The 10648-nt window shown below is 40.4% G+C and overlaps 1 protein-coding gene across 3 annotated transcripts; it reads left to right on the top strand.

Annotated features, from left to right (window-relative positions):
• The first annotated feature begins 1550 nt into the window (after positions 1-1550).
• Positions 1551-10635, top strand: tent2 (terminal nucleotidyltransferase 2). 3 transcript variants are annotated; one of them, XM_085181237.1, is made up of 15 exons: positions 1551-1650; positions 2001-2158; positions 5557-5658; positions 5766-6015; positions 6122-6236; positions 6314-6402; positions 6504-6561; positions 6837-6903; positions 6994-7070; positions 7222-7350; positions 7442-7485; positions 7974-8110; positions 9085-9176; positions 9282-9361; positions 9457-10635. In XM_085181237.1, exons 2-15 carry the CDS (start codon positions 2037-2039, stop codon positions 9541-9543), a joined length of 1449 nt encoding a protein of 482 aa, XP_085037363.1. In that variant the 5' UTR covers positions 1551-1650; positions 2001-2036; the 3' UTR covers positions 9544-10635. The 3 variants fall into 3 exon arrangements, with proteins under 3 accessions (XP_085037363.1, XP_085037364.1, XP_085037365.1); XM_085181238.1 differs by having other exon boundaries at positions 1578-1654; XM_085181239.1 differs by lacking the exon at positions 1551-1650 and adding an exon at positions 3092-3150 and having other exon boundaries at positions 2039-2158.
• The last annotated feature ends 13 nt before the right edge of the window (positions 10636-10648 follow it).

The raw sequence follows: 10648 nt of genomic DNA, 5'->3' as shown, positions 1-10648 counted from the left end.
ATATGATATGATATGATATGATATGATATGATATGATATGATACACCCATACAACTTTCATTTGGGTTTATTGTTTGTAATTCCTGCATATTTGGTTTTTTTTATGATATTCTTCTCCAGTTTAGGGGTCATGATTAGTCTACAGGTGCTGTTTTGTGAGTTGTTGTTGTTGTTTTTTTTTTAATGTATCTGTCGAGTAACCAAACCCTAGAACAGCATCTAATTCTGGGGATACAAATAATATGAAGCCATTAAGTGTAAGCACATCTTGAAGAAATAGAAAAATAGAAAACAGCAAATAATTTATTTAAAAGCAGTTGGTTAATGAAAGCAGCCTATCTTTTATTATGGTGTAGATTTATTAGCCTACCTTCTCACAGTAAGGTCATGTCTAATCACTGAAAATGGATAGTGTGAAAGGAGAAAATACATTTTTTCATATCAGCTAACAATGACTTAAATTTGTAAATTTTTAACAGCTTAATAGTAGAGAGTGTGGAGAGTGAAGTGAGGATATCATTTGGGACCAAATCCTAAAGCTTCTCAACAGACAATAGATAATAGATAATATGAAAGGAGCCATTGTGATTTTACTAGGCTTTATCTGATCCCCTGCCCACATTCAAATTAACCTCATTTGAATACACAGTATTGTGCAAAAGTCTTAAGCCACCCCTCATTTCTTTATACTTTCCTCACTTTACCTTTTTATTGAGCCACTTAACACTGACCTATGATGAATCAGTGAATCACGATGCAGTGAACAGGCACCTAATTTAAGGGATGAGCCTACGTGGTCTCTACTCATAACAGAGAACTTAGCAAAGAAGCAATTTTAAATTGTATCTTTAGGCACTTTATTCTTAGCAGCCTGTCGCAAAAACAAAAAAAACAATCCCATTTCTTTAATTTAATCTGTGAAAAATGCACAGACTTTGACAGACATGAGAAAGTATTTTTGCATTAAGATGATTCCCAAGGAAAGACTTGGCATATCTCAAAACTGTGCGCAGTGTGGCCTTAAAAATGTTGTTAAAATGGGACAAGGTGAGCGCAAAAGAAGAACTGGTAGGCGAAAAAAAAACCTATCTACAGCAGATGAACAGTATCTGAATATAGATACTAAAATCAGGACAAATCCAGCAAAGACCCAGCACAGGTGTGGGGATGCATTTCAGGCAGTGGTCTTCTGGATTATTATTATTATCATTATAATGATTATTATTATTGACGATGGAATTATAAACACAGAAAAGCATTGGCCAACTGTGCAATACCATCCGAAAAGCGTATGATATGCATCAGCTTCATTTTTCAAAATTACACTGATTCCAAACACACTGCCAGTGCAGTAAAAGCATAGTTGAACAGAAAAACACCTTGTGGAGCACTACGAATCATGGATTAGCCTCCTTAGAGCCGGGATCTCACCATATATCATAGATCATACATAACAGTGTGGGATCATCTCGACAGAAAACAGAACAAAAGGCAGGCAACATGCAAAGACCGCTGGGTGGGTGTTTCCTTTAAAGAACTCGCGGATACGTTCCCTTTAACTCCCGTTTCATGACGTCATGGCATCAATGCGGAAGTATGTACGCAGGAAATTAGCATCTTCAGTTTTGTTTACATGTGACATGCAATTTGGTAGGTGTGTTCGTGTTTTTTGGCTTCAGGTTTTGGGTGAATATTGTTAGAATTTACTGACACATTTCTCCAGATGCCCCCTTCATTACAAGCATCACAGAAACGCCTTTAATTTTTACTGTTGTCTTCAACGATGTTTAAATTAGCTAGCTAGGCGCTGCTAGTCACCAGCTAGCGAATGTTAGCTTGTTACACTGCGCGTTAAAGTTTCGATTTCCCGAGTAACTTTTCATTACTGTTATTATTATTATTGGATAACAGATGACGCCAGTTTCTCAGCTGACGGTTTCTCTTCCGGTACTCATGATATGGGCTTCAATATCTTTTTTCTTCTACTTTCGTACCATCAGCGAAGTTGATGCTGGAGCTCTTTAAAGAACCACAGCATGTTCCCCCGCAGAACTACCCCACCGAGGGGACGATCAGCCTACAGTAACGGTCTGCATCCACCGCCACCGGCGCCCCAGAGCTACGATTACAACCACCAAAGTCTGCCAGGTGTCAACAGGTGAGTCCCGTGAATGGAAAAATTAGAGTATCAGTGTCGGGGGTGTACTGGACAGCAGCTGTTTCAAGGTGAACTGCAGTAAACTTTGTTAGCTGTGGTTGAGATTTCCTGTTGTGACGGTGCGTTTTGTTTAGAGCTGCAAGGGCTGGTTGATTAATGTTGATATTATTGATAAGTTGATCGATTTTATTTGGCACCTTTTTTATCGTTGAATAAGCGCTGTAGTCATTTAAACATAAAAAAGTGAAAGAAGATAGTAGTTTCCTATATATGAGACTAGGATGATTTTTCTTTTTACTTGATAGAAAAATGATTACGTAAATATGGATTCTGGTGCTCAGACATTACACATTTTTTAATTGGCCAACTGGTCTGCTGGAAATTACAACAGGCAGTGTTTGTCAGTTTTACTATAGTGAACTTCATTTAAAAGTCTTGATGTGGGGAAACTGAGCCAAAGTCAATGAAAACCGAAATGTTGTTGTGTACTGATAACGCTAAATTAAAATGTAAAAATTATTCACAACAGGAATTTTTCATCAAATTTGGCCAAGCAACAAGAGAGTATGCATATATTCAGTGTACACTCACCAGCCACCTTATTGGGTACACCTGTTTGAGGCTTGTTAAAGTAAATTAATACCTAATCAGTCAATCATATGGCAGCAGCTCGGTGCATTTAAAATATTTAGACATCCTTGAGATGACCTGATGAAGTTCAAAGTGAATATCAGAATAAGGAAGAAAGGCTATTTAAGTGGCTTTGAACATGGCCTGGCATGTTGAGTATGAGTATTTCACATCCTCCTGATCTGCTGGGAATTTCCCACACAACCATCTCTAGGATTTACAGAGAACGGCCCGAAAAAGAGAAAATGGCCAGTGAGCAGTAATTCTCTGGGTAAAATTTCCTGTGCTTATGTCATATGACAGAGGAGAATGGCCAGACTACTTTGAGCTGATAAGAAGCCAACAGCAACTCAAATAACAAGGTTTGTAGAAGAGAATCTCTGAATGTACAACACATCACACCTAACAGCAGCTGGGCTGCAACAGCAGAAGACAACACTGGGTGCGACTTCATTCAGTTTAAAACAGGGAGCTGTAGCTGCAATTTCCATGGGTTCACCAAAATTGGACAACAGAAGACTGCTGTGACGTTCAAATGGGAGCAGGGAGGGTCAGAATTTGGTATAAATGGCATGAAAGCATGGACCCATCCTTTCTTGTATCAATGGTTCATGCTAAGGGTGGTGTAATAGTGTGGGGATATTTTCTTGGCACATTTTGAGCCTCTTAGTATGAACTGAGCATCATTTAAACACCACAGCCTACCTGAGTATTGGTGCTGAGTAGGGGTGGGTTTTTATAATCAATTTATCGATTAAAATCGATTCTGGCTTGGATAACGTAAAATCGATTCATTAAAATCCTGAATCGATTTTTTAATATAAATTTATTTTGCCCGAAACGCCAGAATCTCAGGTTAAACCTCACAAAATTTCAACAACCACCAAACAGCTAAAACAGTAAATGAGAGCAGGAACACGGATTCTGCACAAAGACGTAAACACACAGCGCAGCCCGCGGATCAGAATCAGTTAGATGTCGCCTTTCTCACAGTCGGGGCTGAAAGCCGACAGCTCGCTGATTCTGATCTGTCGGCGGGTCCGCGCTTTGTGTTCACGCCCTTTATGCGCTGATTCTAAAGCTGTTAGTTTGATGTCTCTCCAAACAATATTGACTGAACCAGCAGCAAAAGAAGATCCAAACTACGCTTCACATAAACATCGTCATGTATTCACTCTGACTTTTACTGTTTTGCTTCCACCAGGATGCACAGCTCTCTCGCGCGTGCGCGCGTGCTCGTGCTCTCTCCCCCCCTCTCTCTGTACTGTTTTCTGCATTATTTGCTTGCTTGTTACGCACAAGTCTACCGTTGTTTACAGCGCTGTCGGCAGACGTTTTTTTTTCCCGTTTTATATACTTCTGAAAAGAAAACCTAATTTCTGCCGTTCAATACTGAACAAATTTAAACTTTTTAAAATTATGCAAAATGCAAAACGCTCAGCCATGTCTCTAATAAAACCGCTGTAACTTCAGAGGTAATGTTCATGTGTTGATGAATGGTTTTCTTTCGTTTTTGATGTACTGCAGAATATTTTTATAAAATCCCAGGCCAGGAAAATCACCTTCATGTTTTTCTGTGTTTTATCCTCAGCTACTTTGACACAAAGGCATCTGCTGTGATACCTTTGATAAAGTCTTGCGTGTGTCAGCTTCCTTTTTATAGATACAAAAATATGTAAATGTACTGATCTGAATTATAATATTTCTGACTGTCAAAATTTCCCAGATTCAAATCGAAGTGAATCGAATCGAATCGAATTAAATCGAATCGTGGATCGAATCGATTCGGGACCTTGTGAATCGGAATTGAATCGATTCTAGAAATCAGTGACGATACCCAGCCCTAGTGCTGAGTGCTTCATCCAACACACCATGCCACTAAACTTAAATCATTTTAAACAGTTTCTTGAACATGGTAGTCAGTTCTCTGTTCTCAAATAGTCTCCACAGTTTTCAGATCTTAATCCAATAGAGCACCTTTGGGATGTGGTGGAACAGGAGATTCACTTTTTGGATGTGCAGCTGACAAATCTGCAGCAACGGTGTGATCCTGTCATGTCAATATGAACCACAATCTCTGAAGAATATTTTCAGTACCTTGTTGAATCTATGACATTAAAGAATTTTTGGAATCCTGAAGGCAAAAAAAGGAAAAGGGGTCCAACCCAATGCTAGCAAGGTTATCATGCAGTGGCTGGTGAGTTTGTATGTCAAGTGTTGCTAAGTATAGAATCTCTTGAGATTGAGATGTCAGCATACCTTCATTCCTCTGAACTTCTAAAGTCTTGCTTCTGACAAGCACCAACCATATTATAAATATATCCATCCACTTTTCTAACCGCTTATCCACTTCAGGGCAGTAGTGGGGCTGGAGTCTTTTCCACTTGTCATTGGGTAACACAGAGAAGCAGACAACCATTCACACTTGCATGTCTGTCTTTGGACTGCGGAAAAAAGTTGGAGTATTCAGAGAGAACATGGAAACTCCACACAGAGCAGCTCCATGGGTTTGAACCCACAACCCTCTGTCTCGCAGTCATTTTAAATACAAAATCCAATAATAAATATTGCATTCTAACTTTTATCACATTTGTTAAGGACAAAGGCCAGGCGTCTCGCTCTGTATGGATTCATGCTTCGTGGCACCCAAGTGAAAGAAAACAAAACAAAGAAACTGAAAAGTTATCTTTTCTCATCATTTATTAGTGGTTGCTTGTTTTAGATGTTTGTGTTCTGTGCAGTAAAATGTGCATATGTGTTTTTGTAAGCTTTCCTAGACGTGAGAGATTGCCTTCTTATGAATGGAACTCCCCACCATCCACCTCTACTGTTCAGCCTCGTCACATGCCAGCTATGATCAATGGGCGCAAGTATGTCACGTATTACTATTTATCGATCCAAGAATAACCCACATTTGTCCAAGTCCATTGCCTTTTACATGTCTTATCACCTTTCTTTGTCTTCGTGCGTCTTCCAGGAGGCAGAATGATCAGTTCAGCGCTCATCATGTGAAGCGGCAACGTGTTGACACCTCCAGCCACCACTTAAGCAGAACACCTTTAATTCATAGCCGGCCTCCACATCATCGTACCGACCGAGCGGAGCCCTCAAGATTATCCCTCACTGGTTTTGATTGCTCTTATCCCGGTCCTAACTTAGACATCCGCCCTCAGGTACCCGCTGTGCTGGAAAGCTCCAGCAGTCTGCATGCCAGCACTACAGAAAAGGTAAATTCAGAAGGACTTAGTCTTTATCTAATAAACGTGAAGTCTGAGCATGTTTACGTGTAGATATGTTTGGTTTAGTCAGCGTCACATGTTTATGTGCCCTCAGCTGAATTGTCAGATGTTGGAGCTGTTTGAGGCGTGCCAGCAGCAGCCTTCAGATTTGGAGCGGAAGGAGGTGTGCCGTGCTCGTCTGCAACAAGACATACAGCAAATCTTTCCATGTATGTATGACCTGTACATCCACATTCTGCTCTGTCTTGCTGCTTTGATTTTTATTCACCATGTGCCTTTCTCACAGCTGCGCGGCTTTACTTGACTGGATCGTCTATGAACGCATTGGGCTCCCGGTGCAGCGATGCTGATATATGCCTGGTTATCAAGGGAAATGTAACTATCTTTGTTTCTGTACCGTAAATATCATGGAAATGTGCAATCATAGATACTGACTTCCTCTTTAACACTTGCAGTGTTCCTTCTTTTTGTTCCAGAAAAAGACTGATGCTCTTCGTGTTCTTGGTCGTCTCCTAAAGTTGTTCAAAAACCTCTGTGAGTAATCAAATACCAAATCATCTATAAAAACAGAATTCATTGTGATCTTTTAAACGGCCGTACACATGTCTGTTTTTTGCATATATCTAGTAAGTTTTCTTAACCAAAAATACAATTATTGGTGTCCTTTGTGAGCTCTGATATGAAGATTTTCCCTTAGAATTATGCTTTTGTCACTAGGGGGAGCTGTTCACTTAGTGGAAAATGGGTTTCTGTTTATAGAAAATGAAACAAATGACAATGGATCTCATGATGTTTGTTTTGATTTTCAGCGTATGTAGAGAGGAATCAGCTGATCAGAGCCAAAGTGCCAATCCTCAGGTTCAGGGAGAAAGGCAGGTGAGAGCAAAGCAGTTACTGGAACAGTCATCATCAAATCAGACAGCAGATTTATGATGTTTATGATTCTCTCCGGTCTTCACTCTGTAGTGATCTGGAGTTTGATCTGAATGTCAACAACACAGTGGGCATCAGGAATACATTCCTTCTGAGGAGTTACGCCTATGGTGGGTGAGACGGTCAATAAGACCAATTTTGTTCATGGCAGCAGCTTTTCAAACTTCAGCTCTGCCTGTGATCATTTGTTTTTAATCCAGCTATAAGCAACGCATAGGTTACTTGTTCTGACATGCTGTGTTTGTGTGGTCTCTCTTACAGCTGATCTCAGGGTAAGACCCATGATCCTCGTCGTCAAGAAATGGGCACGGTACAATAATATCAATGATGCCAGCAAAGGAACATTAAGCAGCTACACGCTGGCGCTGATGGTCCTGCACTACCTCCAGAGTCAGTACAGTCACACGTGCAGAAAAGATTCCTCCCACTTGTTCTTTTTTGCTTAGACTGACTTGATTTGTATATGATGCGTTTTCTGTAGCTCTTAGTGAACCTGTCCTCCCATCTCTACAGAGGGACTACCCAGTAAGTATCTTCTTTGCATTTTGAGTCATTGAAATCTCTTTTTGACAATGTTGTTTTCATTTAAAGCCATTTATAAACAATATTCTTTTTCTTTTGTAACCTACCACTTATTAAGATAATTAGCTACTTGACAAACTGTTTAAAGAATCTCTAATGGCTCAGTCACACTAGAGAAAAATAAGACAAAAACTGTGATCAGACTCGCTGCAGTCACTCTAAGACAGGCAGTTGAAGGTTTGCAAATAAGCGCCATCTAATTTATAAATGCAGACAGACATGCCGACACGTTGCTGGCTGTCTGAGTCGGCCTGTGCCAGCAAGTGCAACTCGTCCGTGATGAGTTTCTTTGCATTAGTGGATTCAACTCAACTGGTTGCATTCTTGTTATGTTCCTATATAAAAGCAATGTTTCTGAGCGTGTGTCATAAAGTCTCCTTCACTGCTTTCCTTATTATGTTTTTTTTTGTCCCGTGTCTTGATTTTAACAGGAGTCATTTAATCCTTTAATGAACCTGGACATGGTTCCAGAGGGACCCAAACACATCCCTCCCTACATATCGAGAAACCAGTCCTCTCTGGGGGAGCTGCTTTTAGGATTTCTCAAGTACTATGCCACAGATTTCAGGTATCTTCCAATTAGTATCATGTTGAGTGGCTCTTTACCGTGTTGATTTTCTTACTCCCATTCTTCATCTCCAACTCTCCTCGCCAACTCCTCCCTCTCAGTCTTCCGTTTCTCCTCACTGTCTTCTGTCCTGCTTCCTCCTCCCTGGTTTCATGTTTCTTGCTGAGGGGCAGGAGCAGGTGAGACCTTTGGCCTTACACAGCACTACCATGACATACCATGATCCCTGTGTATTGGTGCTGAGTGCTTCATCCCTTTACCACAGTGTACACGTGTGGTAGCTACTTCCAGCAGGATAACACACCATGCCACTAAACTTAAATCATTTTAAACAGTTTCTTGAACATGGTAGTCAGTTCTCTGTTCTCAAATAGTCTCCACAGTTTTCAGATCTTAATCCAATAGAGCACCTTTGGGATGTGGTGGAACAGGAGATTCACTTTTTGGATGTGCAGCTGACAAATCTGCAGCAACGGTGTGATCCTGTCATGTCAATATGAACCACAATCTCTGAAAAATATTTTCAGTACCTTGTTGAATCTATGACATTAAAGAATTTTTGGAATCCTGAAGGCAAAAAAAGGAAAATGGGTCCAACCCAATGCTAGCAAGGTTAACATGCAGTTGCTATATATATAATTTTTTTTTTTCAGCTTATTTTTTTCAAAAACAGTGTCAAATATTTTGTTCCTGTATTTTATTGTGCCTATCTGGTGTTTCCTGCTACATGGTTATGTGACCCTCTTGTAATTCTGATAAAAATAAGGGCTAGGTTTTGTTTTTTCTTTGTTTTCATGACTTAAACTAAAGCTATCTCATGCTTGGAAGACACTTAATCTGTCTGCACTCTGTTTGGAATAAAGTAGTATGCAAAGGCAGTGCTGTAGTCCTTGAGGCGCTTGAAGATTGCGTTAACCTTCAGTCTAACGAGCACTGCGTGTAATCCCTTTCCTGTTGCTGTCTTTGTCTTGCAGTTGGGATAAACAGGTGATTTCTGTTCGAGAAGCCAGAGCGTTCCCTAAGAACAATTCTAAAGAGTGGAATAACAAATTCATATGTGTGGAAGGTATGCAGTTTATTGGAAGTAACAGGCCACGGCCACCACCATTTAACATCAGCATTGCTGTGAGAAATGTCCACAGTAATCCAACAGTGACTCCTTTTGTTTCAGAGCCTTTTGAAAGAAATAACGTTGCCAGGGCCGTCCACGAGAAGCTCAAGTTCGATGCCATTAAAGCGAAGTTTGCTGAGGTACGTTGAAGTTTTGATAACTGTGCTCGCTCTTCATTCTCCAAGCCACTACGGGCCAGATATGAGTTATTCATAATCGGCTTCTGTCTCCTCAGTCGTGTCGTTTACTACACGAGAGGAAGGAGCTGAACTCGATCCTCCCTTTCAGAGCCATCATCATTAAGGAGTCATCCAGGGGATAAGAGATTCCTCTAATTAGATGAGCTAACTGGTGTCCTCTACCTCAAGACCGTCTCCTGAAACAGTGCAACAACGTGTTGATGCTCTGAGAGAGAAACCCTGCTGCCCTGGCACCTTCATGGCCGCTTCCGTATCTGTGTTTTCTGTGGCTGTAATATTCAAAATGTACCACCGACTTCAAATGCATTGCTGTCAAATTTGTGTAAAGGAGGATAATGCAGTATTTGAGGGAAAAATTTATTTTATAGAGATGCTAGAGGCCCCTGAAATTAAAATCCTGTTACCTAAATTGATGACAGAAAAATGCTGAACCTGTTATAAGAGATGGATATTGCTGCTATATGGCCCGTTTTCCCTGCAGGAAATATGTTTATCAATGAACTGGGAGATGACTCTTATGTAAAGTTAACTTAAATGGAAGCAACAGCATTTTATTTTGAAGGGTGAGTCCCAGCCACTGATCTCGGTTAAATTTCCACATTATTAGAGCCATACTGCACAGCGTTGTATTTAAAAACGATTAATCTCTGCCACGTATTTACATGTACAGTCTGTCATGTTTCTGTCTGGACCAACTTGTAACATCAAAGTTTATTTTTTATTTTTATAGGTCAACAGTGAGAATGTGGTGGATTTAAACACTTCAGACACTTTTTGCTTAAAACCGCATTAATTGCCCTCTAGTTTCCCACACTCACCGCCTAAAGCTTAAGTCAGTGTTGTAATTTGAAGTGCTCTTATTATACTCATTTAAAGGCTCCTAAATGTCATTTGGTTCTGCTAAAATTCTTTACACGCTTCAAAGTGCAAAAGAAATCTCCCACTGCTTTGCTGCCTCTGTCTGAAACACACCTTTTGTTGTCTGGAGTGCATAAAAATTCTCGTATTCACTCTTGCAGTCATCTGCAGAATATTTGGTGTTCGATTTCTCATAGCTGAAACATTTTATAGCTGGCTACCAGAAGCTGTACGTACTGCAAGCAGCTGCCTGCGCCTGGACTTAATCAGGCCCTCACTGTTTGTCTGAGGGCATATCAGACTAGCTTAGGTGGGGAAGTTTCCAGTTTGTTACCTAGTGATGTAGATAAGTAACTGTAGAAAAGCGTG

The sequence above is a fragment of the Neolamprologus multifasciatus genome, chromosome 12, assembly GCF_963576455.1.
Source record: "Neolamprologus multifasciatus chromosome 12, fNeoMul1.2, whole genome shotgun sequence".
Lineage (NCBI taxonomy): Eukaryota > Metazoa > Chordata > Actinopteri > Cichliformes > Cichlidae > Neolamprologus > Neolamprologus multifasciatus.
This window is presented reverse-complemented; position numbering and strand designations above follow the sequence as displayed.

Excerpts from the sequence above, each read along its gene's own strand:
- tent2 (XM_085181237.1), top strand. The coding sequence starts at position 2,037 with ATGTTCCCCCGCAGAACTACCCCACCGAGGGGACGATCAGCCTACAGT. Across the intron at positions 6,016-6,121 it reads ATGCCAGCACTACAGAAAAG|CTGAATTGTCAGATGTTGGA; the intron begins GTAAATTCAGAA and ends ATGTGCCCTCAG. Across the intron at positions 9,362-9,456 it reads TTAAAGCGAAGTTTGCTGAG|TCGTGTCGTTTACTACACGA; the intron begins GTACGTTGAAGT and ends CTGTCTCCTCAG.